The sequence below is a fragment of the Erythrolamprus reginae genome, chromosome 2 (genome assembly GCF_031021105.1).
Source record: "Erythrolamprus reginae isolate rEryReg1 chromosome 2, rEryReg1.hap1, whole genome shotgun sequence".
Classification (NCBI taxonomy): Eukaryota; Metazoa; Chordata; class Lepidosauria; order Squamata; family Dipsadidae; genus Erythrolamprus; species Erythrolamprus reginae.
The window spans coordinates 273486792-273505948 of record NC_091951.1 but is presented as its reverse complement, the minus strand read 5'-3'; the positions used below and the strand labels follow the sequence as shown (position 1 = coordinate 273505948).

General features: G+C 38.7%; 1 protein-coding gene across 1 annotated transcript in view; it reads left to right on the top strand.

Moving 5' to 3' along the window:
• The first annotated feature begins 8874 nt into the window (after positions 1-8874).
• Positions 8875-19157, top strand: part of LOC139162381 (transient receptor potential cation channel subfamily M member 3-like) — a 262448-nt gene continuing 252165 nt past the window's right edge. The window contains exon 1 of the mRNA XM_070742666.1: positions 8875-9051. Within this exon, the coding sequence (XP_070598767.1) occupies positions 8875-9051 (177 nt within the window). The remainder of the gene's footprint in view (positions 9052-19157) is intronic.

The following is a 19157-nucleotide window of genomic DNA, read 5'->3' as shown; positions in this document are numbered from 1 at the left end:
TCGTCTATCGGCTCCGCGGGGTTAATGTTCAAACGGACATTAATCACTTACAAACCATGACATGTGTTGCATGCAAAGCTATATCTGAGGGCATGCAAAGGGTTGCCCTATGCCAGTTCCAACTTTCCTGAAGCCTGGGGGAGGGTGGAAAATTGTTTGCAAAGTTCTGGTTGGACCGTTGGCTCTGTTTTTCCCTATCCACATGCTCCAGAGGCTTTCCTAAAGCCTGGGGAATGCAAAACAAAAACAAAAAACCACCTTCCCCCTGCCATCCAAATGGTCAAAAATCAGCTGGAATCTGTTTTTTGCCACCTACAGGCTCTTGAAGCTTCAGTAAGCCCTGTGTGTGTGCATTGGCCGGGCAGCGCACAAGGAAGGGCATTGCATTATGAGTGTGGGCACGTGTGCATATGCCTAAGAACCTAAGAAGAGCCATGCTGAATCAGGGCAAAACCCATCGAGGCCAGCATTCTGTGTCACACAGTGGCCCACCAATTGCCCATGGGGATCTTGAGCAGAAAGAGTAGGCAAGACTCCCTTTCCTTTGACCCCCAACAAATGGTACTCAAGGGACTCCTGCCTGACTCAACCAACATAGAGGCGGCACATGGACATCCGTTTCAATAACCACTGATACACTTGGCATCCATGAATCTGTCTAATCCTGCCTTGAAGCTATCCAGGCTGACAGCTGTCATGACCTCTTCTGGAAGTGAATTCCATAAACCAACGACCCTCTGGGTGAAGAAATATTTCCCTTTATTTGTCCTTGCTTTCTTACCTAAATGCACACACTTTTGGCACCTCAGCAGAAAAAGTGTCCTATACCAGTGATGGTGAACCTTTTCCCCCTTAGGTGCTGAAAGAGCATGGGCGTGCAATATCACACATGCGCAAGTGCCCACCCCCGTAATTCAATGCCTGGAGAGGAGCGAAAACAGCTTTCCCTGCCACCCAGAGTTCCTCTGGAGTCCAGAAACGGCCTGTTTTCCAACTTCTGGTGGGTTCAATTGGATCGTGTTTTGCTTTCCTCAGGCTCCAAAGGCTTCCCTGGACCCAGGGGAGGGTAAAAATGCCCTCCCACATCCCCCCGGAGGCTCTCTGGAAGCCAGAAACGCCCTCCAACAGCCTCTGTGCAAGCAAAAAATCAGCTGGCTAGCACATACATGCATGTTGAAGTTGAGCTAGGGCAACAGCTCATGTGCCAGCAGATATTGATTTATTCTCCTTAGACACAGGGCGGCTTACAACATGTTAGCAATAGCACTTTTTAACAGAGCCAGCATATTGCCCCCACAATCTGGGTCCTCATTTTACCCACCTTGGAAGGATGGAAGGCTGAGTCAACCTTGAGCCAGTGATGAGATTTGAACCACTGACCTACAGATCTACAGTCAGCTTCAGTGACCTGCAGTACAGCACTCTACCTGCTGTGCCACCCGGGTTGTGGCCTTGTGTCATAAGAAAGAGAAATCCAGTACAGTGGTACCTCTACCTACAAATGCCTCTACTTAGGAACTTTTCTAGATAAGAACCGGGTGTTCAAGATTTTTTTTGCCTCTTCTCAAGAACCATTTTCTACTTACAAACCTGAACCTCCGAAACTGTAACCGGAAAAGGAAGGGAGAAGCCTCCGTTGGGCCTCTCTAGGAATCTCCTGGGAGGAAACAGGGCCAGAAAAGGCGGGGAGAAGCCTCTGTGGGGCCTCTCTAGGAATCTCCTGGGAGAAAACAGGGCCTCTACCCTCCCTGTAGTTTCCCCAGTCGCATGCATTATTTGCTTTTACATTGATTCCTTTGGGGAAAATTGCTTCTTCTTACAAACCTTTCTGCTGTTCTGTTCGGGTCGTATGTGACCCGAAGCCAAGTTTGAGTCCCTGTAAAAAATTTTCCCTGCATATCTGAAACTTGAAATTTCATGACTATCCATCACTTCAGGGGTTCTCTCTATGAGAATTTTTTTTGGGGGGTGGGGGGCTTAGTTTTTGCTGGGCAAAAAAAGTTACAAATCTTCTGTTCGGGTCACATACGACCCGGACCGAAAACTCTTCATTTGAAGTGCTTATGTTTGGTCAATTTGAAAACTTTTTTCACTTGGAAAGTAGTCTGAACATTTCTGCACACAATGATATGAAAATTGAAATGAAAAAAGTAAATCTTATTGGTTTATTTTGCGGATATAATGCACGCCCCCCCGTTTTTGTGATTTTTTTTTCAATTTATGGATAGTTTTGCTTGCAAAATGCATTCTATTTTACTAAAGTTGGTGTGGGATTGGTAGCTTGAACATTTCTGAATATAAGAAAAATATAAAGGAACTGAAAAAAATGATTCTTATTGGTTTTTTAATATCAGAAATAAGGCCTCCCCCCCCCCTCGGCTGCTTGCAACCATTTTCACTTTTTATTTTTTTATCCTCCAAATCCGAAATATTCTTTAAAATCTTAGGCATTCATTTACTCAATTTAACAATGCTGATCATCAAAAAATATTTTTGGGGTGGTGGCTAATTGTTTTCTGGGCAAAAAAAAATCATAACTTCGAGTCTGTTTCTGTTCGTATATGACCGGCCCAAAAATAATTTTTTTAGGTACTTGAATTTGATCTTTTTGAAAACTTTTTCAACTGGAAAACTAGTTTGAACATTTATGAACATAATGATATGAAAATTGAACTGGAAAAATTGAGACTTATATTTTTATTTTGATCAAAAAGCCCCTCCCCCCCCATCTTTTTTTAATTTCGTGTCAATTTCTATTTTTTTAAGGCTACAAATCCCTAAGGAATTTCCCCCCAAAAGGTTTGATATACTAAATTGAACATTTCTGAATATAAGAAAAATATAAATGAACTGAAAAAAATGGTTCTTATTGGTTTATTTTTGCCACAAAAAGGCCACCCCCCACCCCCGGCCTTGCTATGTGCCATTATTGTCACTGTTTATACATATTTGTCTAGAAATATTTGGAATATCCTTTTGAAAATCAACCACATTGTAGCCAGAGGACTAATTTTATGAAACAAATCCATTTTACTAAAAAAAAGTATGTAAGTTTGAAATTAACAGCATAATTTTTATATAAATTGAAATAATTGAACACGGGGGGAGGCATACATTTATGTGCAAAATAAACCAATATGCATCAATTTTTCCAGTTCAATTTTCATATCATTATGTTCAGAAATGTTCAAGCTACCAATCCCACACAAACTTTAGTAAAATAGAATGTATTTTGCTAGCAAAACTATCCATAAAGTGAAGACTATTTAAAAAAAACGGGGGGGCATGCATTTCATCAACAAAATAAACCAATATGCATCAATTTTTCAAGTTCAATTTTCATATCATTATGTTCAGAAATGTTCAAGCTACCAATCCCATACCAACTTTAGTAAAATAGAATGCATTTTGCAAGCAAAACTATCCATAAATTGAAAAAAATTTCACAAAAATGGGGGGGGCGTGCATTATATCCGCAAAATAAACCAATAAGATTTACTTTTTTCATTTCAATTTTCATATCATTGTGTGCAGAAATGTTCAGACTACTTTCCAAGTGAAAAAAGCTTTCAAAAAGACCAAACATAAGCACTGCAAATGAAGAGTTTTCGGTCCGGGTCAGGGTGACCCGGGAACAGAAGATTTGTTACTTTTCTTAAACAGAACAGCAGGGTTAAGAACCTGGTCATGAACGAATTAAGTTCGTAAGTAGAGGTACCACTGTACTTTAAAACCTTAACAGCCAAGGATGACTTTAGACTTCTTCTGGAGCAGACGTGGGCTATCACAAAACTGATGTCGTGAAGACCTGTCCTTTTAGAACTATTAACAAGACTCTGATGAGCCAGGCAGAAGATGATCCTATAAACAGAGAAGACAGGATAGGGACCTGCTGCCATCCATTTCAGGCTTTTCAGGGTTAGAATTACAGCTTGTTTACATGAGATGACAAACTGACTCTGGCACAATTCATGATTAACTTAACCAATTATTTGATGCCAGACGAATGAGACAACCAAGGACAATCCCATTAAAATCAGAACAGTCATTTCACCAGGCATTCCAATTACTTTTGCAAACATCAGCTCCGTTTTTTTGTTTAAGTGATAAAAAGTTCTAGAGGGGCCAGATTAATCATTCAGTTAGGTTAAAGTCTTATATGATTGACCTGTTTTACCTGTGCCCAAGCTTTGTTGCTGGATGTTTTATATTAGCCATGGCATCCCAATACTGTCTCATATCAAGAGATGATTGACCAAAGGTTCCGGTATTCAACACAAAAATGAAGGACCTGAAAAATGGTTGTCTATAATAGTTTTGTCTTTTCTTTTCATTCCCTCCACCCTTCCCAATGTTCATACTAAGACAGAGAGAAAAGTAGATAGATAGAAATGTGGGATCTGGAATACTCAATGAGATTAATCCTTCTGTGTTAATCAGAAACTTAATCCTGAATTTCTTCATCTATTTGATGCTGGAATAGTGCCATATTAAATTTGTTGAATCACATGAACATGACCTTAAAGGGACTTTGTTATTTAACACAGAATTTCTCAAAATAAAGCATCACAGTTTTGATAAAAGACCCTCCAAATATTTCTAGTCATCTTCCACTGACATGGAAGATGGTCCATTCTCCTTTGTGGTCTCCAATTAATTCATATTTAAAGACCTACTGGGTCTATTTCATACAACTTATTAAATTGTCATTAACTGAGCCACAGTTTTCTGAATTTGACAAGTTAGAGACTAATTTTTCATTCATTTCTCATCTTTTAAAATCACTTAAACTATTTATGCTAGTGATTTTCATTGTTGCAATAGAACGTTTCCCCCCTCTCACTTTGCTGAATGTATTGATAATTTGAAAGACCTCTCCCCTTGCTATTTTCTCTACTCCAGGTAAGGCAACCTGTTTATTTTACTGGAATCTCCCATTACAGCACAACTGGCACAGACTATGAAAAAGATAATACTATCATCTACCAAAATATCTCAGAAACAAACAACAGACTACCACAATTACATAATATCACTGTAGCACACAAATCAAGCTTAAGCAACCCAAAAAGCCAATAGCCCAAAATAAAAAAACAACAAAAGGCATCTACAGTGTACAGAGCTAAGGATGGTGGCAGCCCGTATGTAGGCAGGGAGGCTAGTAAAACACATCCACAAACACCAACTGGAACCAAAAAGTAAAAATCCCATGTTACTTAGCCAGAGTATGCATAACAGACTACGTTTTGTGGCATAATGTGTTGAGGGATTCTAGTCCCGGAGTTAGGTAACAGAATAAGAGTTGGAAGGGACCTTGGAGGTCTTCTGCTGAAGCAGGAGACAAGATACCATTTCACATAAAACAATTGTTCAATCTCTTCTTATCAAAACCTCCAGTGATGGAGCACCAACAACTTCTGAAGCAAGCCGTTCCACTGATCAATTGTTCTATCAGAAATTTCTTCTTATTTCTAGGCTGATTCTCTTCTTGATTAGTATCCACCCATTGCTTCTTATTCTGCCTTTAGATACTTTGGAAAATTGACTCTTTTTTTCCTTGGCAGCCCCTTTGATATCCGCTACTTCAGTGATTTCCAACCTTTTTTGAGCCGCGGCACATTTTTTACATTTATGAAACCCTGGGGCACATTGAGCGGGGCGGGAATGGCCTAAAAAAAGTTTGGACAAAAAAATTCTCTCTCCCTTCCTTCCTCTTTCTTTCTCTCCATCCCTCTTTCTTTCTCTTCCTTCCTTCCTCTCTTTTTTGCTCTCTTTCTCTCCCTCCTTCCCTCCCTCTGTTTTTCTCTCTCTCCTCTCTCTCTCTCCTTCCCTCCCTCTCTTTCTTTCTCTCTCTTGCTCTCTCTCTTGCTTTCTTTCTCTTGTTCTTTCTCTTGCTTTCTTTCTCTCTCTTGTTCTCTTTCTCGCTCACTCGCTCTTTCTCTTGCTTGCTTTCTCTCTCTCTTGCTTGCTTTCTCTTTTTTTCTCTCTCTCTTGCTTTCTTTCTCTCTCTGAGCTTCGCGGCACACCTGACCATGTCTTGCGGCACACTAGTGTGCCATGGCACACTGGTTGAAAAACACTGCGCTACTTGATGTGTGCAACAAACCTGAGTTAAGGAGAGATAAGAATGTTAAGCGAACCCTGACTCCAAAAGGCTGGGCACTGCTTGTAAAAAAATCAAAAATAGCAAAAATGTTTAAGAATAAATTGATGAACTGTTGAAAATATAATTATACACCTGGCTCCTTTTAATCATATGTAGCGGACATGCAGCGAAGACAAAGATTTTTGGTCAGAAATACAAATATGGATTGAGAAAATTTTATTTATTTGTTTGTTTGTTTGTTTGTTTGTTTGTTTGTCAAAAATGTATAGGATAGTAGTAGTTTATATAAACATAAGTAAAAAGTAACGATAAAACATTGAAACAAAGTATTGATCTAAAACCTGAAACATTTTTATTAGGCATATTGCCAGAAAAATGTAATAAAGAAGAAACATATTTAATTGTTTACATAGTGACTTCCCCCAGGATTGTGTATGCACAAAATTGGAAGCTGAACAGAATACCAAAATAAAGAGAAGTGTTAAGGAACATCATGGACTGTGCAGAAATGAATGGACTTACAATGAAAATTAAGGATAAAGAAGACTCGGAGTTTTATAAAATTTGGGGAAAATTTTACAAATGGGTTGAAAATAAAAATGGATAAAATAGTTAATGTAATGTAATTTTAATCGAAAAGAGATAAAGAAATGAGAAATATAATTGAGAGAACCTGGATGACAGAAAGAGAACAGGGTACAGCGTTAGATAAATATGTAACTTTTATAATTGAATTAGAAATAGGTTTGAAATGGAATTGAAGAGCTAAGAATTTGATTATTAGAATTGAAAAATTAAGAGAATTGTTCAGTCTATTGTTCTTTAACTTAAAATTAAATATAGTTTCTTTTTTCTTAGCTCGACTGAATAATTTGGGATTGGAAATGAGACTTCGGATTTTTGATTATTTTTTATATACTGGTAATAGACCTTATATTGTTACTCACTGAAGATATATGTGCAGTGAAGGGCTGCAAAAATTTTTACTAACACACTAGGTGTGGCTTATTGTGTGGGTGTGGCTTGATGGTCATGTGATTGGGTAGGAGTGGCTTGCCAGCCATGTGATCAGGTGGGAGTGCCTTGACAATCATGTGAATGGGGTGGTGGTGGCTTAAAGGTCATGTGACTGGGTGGGAGTGGCTTACTGACCAAGATAAGTTTTCAAATAGGTCTCTTGGACTCTTTTTTAGTTGATTAAGTCACATTATTTGAATAGTCACAAAAAGGACAATTGATAGACAACATTGCCACCCTGAGTCACTTTGAGAAGGGCCACATAGAAATCAAATTAATTAATTAGTAGTTGAGGAGCAGAATAACATTTTAAGGTTTTGTACTGAACCCACAAGATTCAGTATGACAACAGATTAGGCAAGTAGCTCAATTTTCCTTAATTGCTATATAATGTTCTAGATAATGATTAAAATGATTAAAGCGTTTGTGGGTAAATACATACTATTTAATTATTTCCTATTTTAAAAGTAATTAAGGATCATACTAAGGCACTAGAGAAGGACAATAAAAAGTATTTAGTATTCAATAAATGGTGCATAAACTTACTACCCCACCGTGTTCCTTCCTCCCCCAGCAGCTCATTACTGTATATGTATTGTTATGTATGTATGTTTTTATAGTGGAGGAAAAAAAACTTTATTAAAAAAAAGAATCACACCCCATATGGAGACTTTTGAGACAAGAACAAAGGGGCACAATTTGAGGTTAGTTGGGGGAAAGATTAGAAATAATGTGAGAAAATATTATTTGACTGAAAGAGTAGTAGAGGCTTGGAACAAACTCCCAGCAGACATGGTTCGTAAATCCACAGTAACTGAATTTAAACATGCCTGGGATAAACATATATCCATCCTAGGATAAAATACAGAAAATATTCTAAGGCGGTGTTTCCCAACCTTGGCAACTTGAAGATATCTGGACTTCAACTCCCAGAATTCTGGGAGTTGAAGTCCAAATATCTTCAAGTTGCCAAGGTTAGGAAACACTGGTCTAAGGGCAGACTAGATGGACCATGAGGTCTTTTTCTGCCGTCAATCTTCTATGTTTTTATGAGGCGTGGGCTCAGATTTCAGAGAAACAAATTTGTGGGACAGGGAACGCTAATCCCTTGTTGTCCGGTCTCATCTTGGGAAAAAGGCCACGTCGCGTCTAGTCTCTGGCGGTCCCCGACGGGCTGTCTTGGAAGTGTCACGCGTCGCTTCTGGAGCTGCTGAGGGCGCAATTTCCTCCCGGGGAACGCGGGTGGCAGGAGGGGCGGGGGGGAGAGGAAAAGAGCGGCAAGGTGCGCTGTGTTTGTTGCTGTGCTGCTTGTTGCATCTGCCGCTCGCCACACCTGAAGGGAAAAATACCCGGAGGGGCGTCCTTGCTTGCCCAGGTATCTTGGCAACGGGACTTTTTCCAAAGCCACCAGCTAGGGTGCCTCGACCACCGGCGTCGAAGGAAAAAAAAGGGGCGACGCGGGAAGACGCTCCTCAAGAGTCCGAAAAGGGAGCGAGGGGAAAGCTCCCGCGAAAGACGCAGCCCCCCACGGGGGAAGCGGGCGTGCCGGCAACACCAAGAGCGCGCGCGCGCCCCAGCCGTCTGCCTGGCGCGCCGTGCAAGCTCGAGGAGAAAGAAAGAAAAGCGCTCGGAAGGTTAACGCCCGACGCCCGTCCGCTCGCTCGCGGGGGGCGCTTTTTTATTTTTTATTTCTTTTTCCCCTGAGGCGAAGCCTCAACTTCCATGCCTCGCGGGCTCCGTCCGCCGCGGAGATGGGCAAGAAGTGGCGGAGTCCCAGCCAGGCGGAGAAAGGCTGCTCCGACAAGGAAGAACTTGGCAGGCGGAGGAGCCGGAGCGCCAGCCGAGGGAGGTTCGCCGAGTCGTGGAAGAGGTTAAGCTCCAGGCAGGGCTCCACCAAACGCTCCGGCTTGGCTTCGCAGCAGCCTCCGGTAAGCCCACCCGGTTGCTTTGGGTCTGGTTCGCTTTGGCGCTCTTTTTTGTGTGTGTGTGTGGTGGCGCGCCTGAACTTCTGCTGCCTTTTTCTCTCAGGCGGAGCTGCCCTTCCAGGTCTCTCGGGGAACCGGCCTCGAGCGGTCGTCTAGGTCGGTCGCTTTCTCTCTCCTTCTTCTTCTGAGGGGGAGAGAAAGAAATTGGCGCCCGGTTCTGACGGGGCGGGGAAGGGAGTTTGGGGCTGTTGCTCTCCGCCAGATCAAAGCGCGCGTTGGTGCGCCAAGAGACTTCATAATCGTAGGCTGCGCGCGCTCTCTCGCGCAGGTGAATGGGTGAATGGTTTGTTTCCCCCCCCCTCCTGCGGCGCCGAGACTGAGGGGAACCCTAAAAAACAGGACCTGACTGACATTCGGGTTTTCATGGAGGGACACCCCCCCAAAAAATATAAAGTAGTTTACAGCGAATAAAAACAGGGTCGTTTCTCGAACCCTCTTTTCCACAAGCTCCTTACATCGCAAGCGTGAACTGGTTAACTGAGTATATATAACGCCGTTCTTCTTTTCGAGATCTAGTGTTGCCTCCCTTTGACCCATTTTGAATGATAAAAGGGATTGTCTTCATTGTCTGCCATCCCTTGTGCCACTGTTTCCCTCTGGGGTAAACTTCCTTCCTTCTGTTGACTGCAATACTATAGGGGTGATAGAAACATAGAAGATTGACGGCAGAAAAAGACCTCATGGTCCATCTAGTCTGCCCTTAGACTATTTCCTGTATTTTATCTTAGGAGGCTCCTTAAAACCCACCTCTGCCGTCAGGCATGGGGGAATTGAAACATCTCCCCCGGGCCTATACAGTTTATGCATGGTATGTTTGTGTGTATGTTTGCTTTTAATAATGGGGTTTTTAGTGTTTTTTTCTTAAATTATTAGATTTGTTGTACATTGTTTTATTATTGCTGTGAACCGCCCCGAGTCTACGGAGAGGGGCGGCATACAAATCTAATTAAAAAATAAATAAATAAATATGTTTATCCCAGACATGTTTAAAATTCAGTTACTGTGGATTTACCAACCACGTCTGCTGGAAGTTTGTTCCAAGCATCTACTACTCTTTCAGTAAAATAATATTTTCTCATGATAATGAAAGTTGCACACGTGCTGGGAACATAACAAATGCTGATAGTTTTTCGGAGGTTATAAAACAGGAGGAAAGCTTTTTTTTTTTTTTTTAGTGGAGAGATAACCTTAATGCTAAATCCGAGTGTAGCACGGAGTGGTGAAATCCACCTGTTTACTAAAACCTACATATCTTTCCCAACCTTGCTATTGTATCTCATTACTTCATTCATTGAATGGGTCTCCTCCCAGTGTTATGGACAGTTGAATACAATGTTAAAAAAATGTTTTAACTGAAGTACTCGGTAATTATCTTCTGGACCGCTGTGAATTTTTCTGTATCTTGGTAAATGATGTAATTATTCTGTCTGCAATTTACGGTTGGCTTTCTAATGCATTTGGAGGAAGGGGTGATTAGTATTTTCTTCAATTCTCTATTCATTGTTGGAGAATTATGGATAATTTATTAGACCATTTTGAGATAATGAGGATCATAATCCATGTAACAATTAGTTACAGTGGCTCGGCCATGTAAATTTTAAGTTGAGCAGAAACACGTGAAGTTTCAAGTGGAAGGGTCTCAATGTCAGTTGACTTAGTAGCTTTGCAGAAATCATTAATTTTGTTTAGAATATCATTTTAAATAGTTAAAGATCTTTCCTTAATAGTTTTCTAGTTTATCTGTAAATTATATGTTTGGATTTGTCTGAAGATGTGTGATAGGTTTTGAAAATACCAGGTGAAACAGCAACAGGTTGAGCTAGATAGGAATCAGAATATAGAAAGCTGAGGAGGGGGACTTGATATGAAAAGGGATGCCATGACAACCAAAATCTGGAGAGACAACTTGGTTCTGATATAAACAGATGGTAAGGTATCATTATTTTGGCTAGTGGTACATAACTCTTTAGTTGTAAACCTACTTGTCAAATAAAGCAATATAAATGAGTATTATAAAATCAGTATTTCAATAGTCCTTGAAATAATAATTCTAACACACTATATGCAACTGTAAATGAAGGGATATTAACTATGTAAAAACTAATTCCTATTACATGTCTGAGTTGGAAAGAAAGCCCTATATAAATAATTGACATGTCAACAAAAACATGTGGGAAACAAATGTGCATATAATATATTTTCAAGTGACACTTTCAAGATGATTTTTTTAAAAGTAGAATTTGGAGTGGGATATATTTTGACAAGAATTAGGAAATCATTTAGAAAAATGACAGAATTCTTTGATTGATTATGATGTTGCCTCATTTGTATAATAAGCCGTAATTCAGTTCCCATATATTCAATATATCATGTAGAAGCCATAGTTGTCATTTGAAACCTTATCTCAGAAACTTTTTTTCCTGAAAAATTGCAAGCATTTATGTTTTAATAATTGTTTTGCTTTCAGAAGGACAGTTTTATTAGTTTAATTCAACAGCCTCTCGTCGTATTTTGAAATGTCCCTGGTTATGAAAAAAGTTCTAGATCTGAGCTAGAAAAAGTGTGGATGGATCTGACCTATGTAATTTTACTATAAAGATTTAAAGCTGTGTATATGATTCCTAATCTAGATGGGTAGTTTAAAGAAAATAAGATCTGAATTTTTTAAAATGAATAATTATCTATCCTGAGAGAAATTTACAGAAATGGGTTCAAACTATTTGTTTCTGAGTAAAGACTAAAGTGGCATGCATTCCTTCACAGAGAATACGAAGGGTTACTATTTTGCTCTGATGAGAAAATCCAAAATCTTTAGTTGGACAAGAGTTTATAAAGATAAAACCATTTATCTGAAATGTTGTAAAGTTATCTGCCTAAGCAGGGGGTTGGAGTAGAAGACCGTCAAGGTCATTTCCAACTCTGTTATTCTGCTCTAAAAGTGGCATGAAAGTGTGCAATTATTTAATTTCTCCAGGACTGAGCACAATGTTACAAATCAGGAAGAAGGAGAAAGTCCCAAAATTAGGCCAGTTCCTCAGACCAAGAGATTTATAGTCCAAAGAATCCCAGATGGAAGTTGTGGACTGAATGCCAAGGCAGTATTGGGTATTACTGGTGTCAAATTACATTGAGTATTCAGGGACAAAGAAAATAATTGCTTTCTCTCTCATCTTTGAAAGTACAAAATCATTATCACATCTATTGCACTCATGAGCAATAGATGGAGATGACCAGAGGTACCTTAGCCTGTCAGAGGGCAGAAATAAATTCGACAGAACAATTTCAGTTAGTATCCTAAACATAAGGTGAGTGCTTAGATGGAAAAGTACAACTGAATTACAGAGTTCATTCCAATATTCTAGGAAATTTAATGTCTGTGTGATTTGGTAATATTGGGAAATTGGCATGATCCAGAATTGTTTTTGTGAAGTTATCCTGTTTCCTTTGTGTTGTTTTCAAATTATTTAAAGTAGCAGAAGAATGTATCATAGATCTGTATTGTATGTAATTTGATGTTCTGTTATTCCTGATTCTTGCTTCTGCATCACTGTTAGGTGCAATGGTTGTGGCACAGTATGGTATCAATATCCATATACTGACTGTTAACCAAGAAATTTCAAGCATTCAAGAATGCCAAGACTGATTTTAAAGTGCACTAGAGTGCCTTCTGTCCCCTGTCCTATTGCTCTTCTATATCTCCTATACCTTTCTTCTATTCCTATATCTCTTCTTCTATTCTTCTATGTTCTATTACTATATCTTCTTTTCTATTATTTCTTAGATATATTTTACTATGAGTATCTCCTCTATAACCTTCATCGTGTATTTATGTATAGATATATACCCACTAAAACCCTCATTGTGTATTGGACAAAATAAACAAATAAATAATAAATAAATAGTACCTATTGGGGTTTACATTCTCCTTTTGTGGTTCAATGTGTGTTGCAGTTGCTGTTGTTTCATCAGTAGCAGTAAATTAAAATCACCCCCTTCTCAATCTCTCAATCTGTAAGGTTAAGACTGAAATCCTATGTGTGATTGCTACAAAAGAAATCCAGAAAAATTGGTGATTTAAAAAACAAAAATAAACCACAGTTAGAATTATGACATAGATCTATATAGATTATAGATCTCAGTTGGACTCAGGGTAAAAAACTAAAAAGTAGTTCTGTTTAAACTTAAGTGCTTTCTAAACTCTGTTGGTAGTGCTTTCATATGTATTATGCTTATGGGACAGGACCTTTCTACTACTTCTTTATTTATTTATTTGACTTCTATGCCGCCCAATCCTGAAGGACTCAGGAAGTCCAGAAGGACTTCTTTTCCTAGATCACCTTTTAGCACATCCAAAACTGGGCTTGAGGTAAGGAGTAGTCTTGGTGTGAAATCACATGTTAAATTTATTTGTAAAAGTCAAATTGTCACTTTGTTTGCATTAAGGCACTTTTAGAACGTGTCAATTTTCCCACCAGTTTTTTTTTTAAAAAGACTGTTTGCAGTGCTTGATTTAAGTAGAAACTTAAGGACATGAACTGATACTTGTTGTTGTGCAAACTAAAACCCTCATTGAGTATTGGACAAAATAAATAAACAAATAAATTAATAATTTAATGATGCTTTTGGAGGGATCACTGGGAAAATTCACAGGGTTGTATAAAACACTGCATGATGACTTGATATTTTTGCTATGCTTATTGATGTATTTGGGAATGGATATTAAGTCTCAAGTGATCAGGTAGATCAGTCCATGGACTCTAGGAAATTAATTCCACAGGAAGACTAAATCTTCTATTCCTGAGATTGGGGATAATAACAAACTTTCAAATCCAATTTTACTATATTATACTATATAGCTTTTCATACATCAATGAATTAGGGAGATATCTGAGTTGCTTTGGAATGTTATCTGGATGTTCTGGCTTAGCTGGTTAGCTTCTGCATATCTCCCTCAAGGCCATCTTTTTTACTTTCTATAGAAACCTAAGGCTCCATCTCTATCACTGGCATCTCCCTCTATAGTACTTCACATCTAATTAGCACTGTCATTTTTCTGTGACTGAAATTGGGTTGCGTGATACTTCTTTACACTTGGTTTCTTTCTATTACTTCAAAATTGTGTAATATTTAGTATAGATATTTTAACTCTGAACCTTGAATTTACTGAAATGCCCCAAGTAATTATAGAAGATTCAAAATACTTTTTCATAAACAAACCTCATCATCTTTCCTTCTTATCTAAACTCCATTCCTTCATATCCCAATCCTCTTTTTTTGTTTTCCTTTCTATGATTATTCATAGCAATAGATTTTTTATGTATGACATCATAATAATAATAATAATAATAATAATAATAATAATAATAATAATGTATTAGATTTGTATGCCGCCCCTCTACGAAGACATATTTTGGGAGGGTATTCAAGTTCAGAGAAATGGAATGAACATATTCATTCTGAACAAATTCATCCATTTCTTCAGCTATGTTTGCCTATTTAAAAAGCAACAAACACACAAAAACAAAACTAATGGACTCTTTTCAAATTTTCCTCTTAGTATTTCAAATAATGGCTGAACTACAGGGATAAGAGCTAATTATATATAATAAACCAAAATGGAATCTTATTGTGAAGATTTGGTTTGATTTGATTTGGAATCTGCCCAACTCCAAAATGACTCTGATCAGCTTATAATTTAAAACAGAAAAACAATACCAAGGAACTGGAGTATCCCAACAAGAATATACCATATAACAAAGCAAAACAGGATTTTGTTTGCTGCCTGGAGGTCTTGGAAAACAAACTCCAAAACATTATTTGGATGGAAGTTATTTGGAGTTCTGTGGAGAATATCTGTCTAGAAGGCAGCTGTTAAGATAGAGATATAAACAAAATATAAACTTGGAGGACATGACCTTGTGGATGACCCTCACTCCATAAAGTACCTTGGAGTACTCATATTTAATGAACTAAGTGTCAGAGCCCATTGTAACAACATTACCAAAAAGGCACTAAGAGTTGTTAACCTAATCTTGCGGAGCTTTTCGAGCAATATTACACTGCTAGCCAGAGCATATAAAAGCTCACATGTCTGGAACCCGCACTGCATACCAGACATTGTTATTACAATTGGGAGAGTCCAGAAATATTTCACAAGAAGAGTCTTCCACTCCTCTGCTCTCAACAGAATACCTTATTCCACTTGACTTGAAATTTTGGACTTAGAAAACGTAGCATTACATTGACTTTGATATGATCAAAATGTCGTTCATAAAATCATCTTCCACAATGTTCTACCTGTCGATGAATACTTCAGCTTCACAAGCACACAGTAGATTCAAACTCAATGTAAACCACTCAAAACTCAACTGCAGAAAATACAACATCAGCAACAGAGTGATCAATGCCTAGAATGCACTACCTGGCTGTGGTTTCTTCCCTAAATCCCAAAAGCTTTAACCTTATACTGTCTAACGTGGACCTTGTTAGATATGCTGCCCAGTTACCTACCCAGTTCAGTGTTCCCTCTAATTTTTTTGGGGGGTGGGCGGAAAAGTATAGTGTCTGAGCGGCAGTCCCTATGGGACTGGGCGGCACAGAAATAATAAACAAACAAACAAACAAACAAACAAATAAAAAACCCACCCTGTTTTGACTCAGAGAATTTCAAAATAAAATACTGTACTGTGTGTCTATAACAGTGAGCTCATAATAGGGCAACTCTATCAATATCAAAATGCTACTTAATTAGTTGAGCTAGTTTCAAACTAGATTTTGATTTTCTTTCTCTCTTCCTTACTCCCATTCTTTTTCTTTCTCTTTTACTTCCTCTCTTTTTTCTATCTGTTTCTCTCTCTTCCTCTCTCCCTCTCTCTCTCCTTCCCTCTCACTCTTTCCCTCTCGGCTTTTGGGCAGGTTTGAAAAACTGAGTTGGTGATGATTTTTAAGTGAGCCATGGCTCACTGCTCAGCTTAGAGGGAACTATGACCCAGTTACAGGGTAAAAGTCAAAAGTTCAGATTTGTTTATTACATGTTGATTGGTTGGCCTCTTTTGGCGCTAAAAATGTATATTTGTAAAAGCTGCCTTGTTGCTGGAGCTAGATTGTATAAATACTGAGAACTGTCATTGTATAGCGCTCTCAATACACAATTGCTTTTTGACTGAATTGAACTTCCTTGTCCTGTTAGAGCAATAAACCTTGCCTTTGATTCACCCTATTTTTGAGAGTTATTACAGACCTCACCCCATTCCTAAGAGGTCTGTAAAGGGCGTGCATAAGCGCACCATCATGCCTACCATCAGTGTCCTAGCATCCAAATTTACCTATACCTACTTTGCTTTTATTTATGTTTATACCTGTTATCTCGTACATGTTTTGAGAAATAAATAAATAAATACACAAATAACTAAAATAAAATAAATAAATAAATAAATAAATAAACCGAATGCATGCTTCCTAGATCCTAATAAACAGCTTTGAATGAATCTTAAATGCATCAGTTGTCACTGATCATACTGGGTGGACAGAAAACATTTATCCCTGGCATCAGACTTCTGCAGCAAGGTTTCATAGTTATATGTGCAACAGTGCCTCCGATTGCTAGCAAAGTGTCCTGCCTATCAATAGTTACATTACACCTTCCTCCTGAGCTCACAGTCAATGCTATCAGAAGTGAAATGTAGATGGGCACATTTAGAGGGGAAGGGGGAACCCTCACCAGTCCATGTGGACCCTATTGTTGACAGAGAATGAGACAGAGTTGGTGTAATGAGCAGCAGCCAGGGACCAGAGCTTAAAACACCTGATAATATAATATCTCAGGATATGATCATCTTTCTTAAAAACCCTTTTAACCATTCTTTTATCTACAACTTCAGTACCAAAAAGGAGGGGGGGGGGAATGCAGATAATGCTAAAGAAAAGTCAGTTGTATGGGATTTTTGTTTCCAATAAGTTTTGAAATATTCTCTTTACAAAAGATTTCCAACACTTTCTAAGGAGCTGCTAAGGCAGCCTTGTTCCATCTCACTTTAGAAGATTCTTAAGTAGTGACTCAGGAAGTTTCAGCAATGCTTTTCCTCCATGAAAATGATCTTGAATGTGTTGTGAATAATAAATTAGTGTTACTATCTCCTTCATCTAATTACGAGCAGTTTCCAGATTCCTTACAATCTGTATATTTGGTACCACTACTAATTGGTATTAGTTTGCAAGATAGCCTTATGCTCCTGTTGCCAAATATCCCATTAGTGAATAATATTAGTATCTGAATCCAAATATTAGACTACAGTAGATTGTCTGGATTTTACAAGTAATTTTTTTCCATCCTGATTCGACTAAGGGTAATTAAAAGGTCACACTGACTAAATGCAGGGACTAGACATATGCTATATTGTGTGTGTGTGTTCATAAAATATATCTACATCTACATCTACATCTACCTATATCTATACCTCTATCTATAAAATACACACACACACACACAGTTTCCTCAAAAATAAGACATGTCCCCATAATAAGGTCAATTAGTCTTTTCAGCACATGAGCTGAAATATGCCCCCCACACACACACAAGGAGGAGGAGGTGAGTATCGATCCCTGCCTTGCCCTCTCTTTGCAGGCTGGAGTGCATTTCAAAATGCTGCCAGATTTTGGTGTTCAAAAAAATATTATACCTCGTCTTATTTTCGGGGAATCATAATACATTTCTCATGACTTACAGGTAGGAATTGTAAGAAATTGTTTGGACATTATGACATTTTTCATGTTCTTCAAAAATTGTATATCTCTTAATAATAAGAGCAATAGCACTTAGATTTATATACCACTTCACTGTGCTTTACAACCCCTCTAAGCAGTTTACAAAGTCAGCATATTGCCCCCCACAATTTGGGTCCTCATTTTACCGACCTCAGAAGGAAGGAAGGTTGATTCAACCTTGAGTTGGTGAGACTCGAACTGCCAAACTGCAGTCAGCCAGCAGTCAGCAGAAGTATCCTGCAGTACTGCATTCTAACCACTGTGTCATAATTTTAAAACAGTTAACACATTTCCTTACAAACATCTTCATTTGAAATCTACTAGGTAGGAATTGATATACAGTGTTCCCTCAATTTTTGCGGGGGATGCATTCTGAGACCGCCCGCGAAAGTCGAATTTCCGCAAAGTAGAGATGCGGAAGTAAATACACTATTTTTGGCTATGAACAGTATCACAAGCCTTCCCTTAACACTTTAAACCCCTAAATTGCAATTTCCCATTCCCTTAGAAACCATTTAGATTATTACTCACCATGTTTATTTATTAAAGTTTATTAAAAAAAATATTTATTAAAGGCAGATGAAAGTTTGGCAATGACACATGATGTCACCGGGCAGGAAAAACCGTGGTATAGGGGAAAAACCCGCGAAGTATTTTTTAATTAATATTTTGAAAAAACGTGGTATAGACTTTTCGCGAAGTTCGAACCCGCGAAAATCGAGGGAACACTGTATACCAGTATTGGTGAACCTTTTCGGCACTAAGTGCTGAAACAGGGATATGTGCATGCACGCACATGTTGGAAACCAGAAGATTAGCCACCTGGTATGCCTGTGCGCACTGCAAACATGATCTTTTGGTTTCCAGCGTGTGCATGTAGAAGACCAGCATGTGTGCACTGAAAACCAGAACATTTATGCGCACCAGGCAGTTGGTCTTCCAGTTTCGGCACTCCCGCACGTGTGAAGACCAGCTGGCTGGTATGCCGGAACCCAGAAAAGCAACGGGCAATGGCTCGCATGCCCGGAGAGATGGCTCTTCATGCCACTTCCAGCATGTGTGCCATAGGTTTGCCATCACAGATATAAACACTATATATTTTTATCTACATGCATACATACATACATACATACATGCATGCATGCATACATACATACAAATATGCATGCACACATTATATATGCATACACACACTACTTTACAAATATATTGTCTACATCAGTGTTTCCCAACCTTGGCAACTTGAAGATACTGATTGGATTCAACTCCAGAATTCCCAGCCAGCA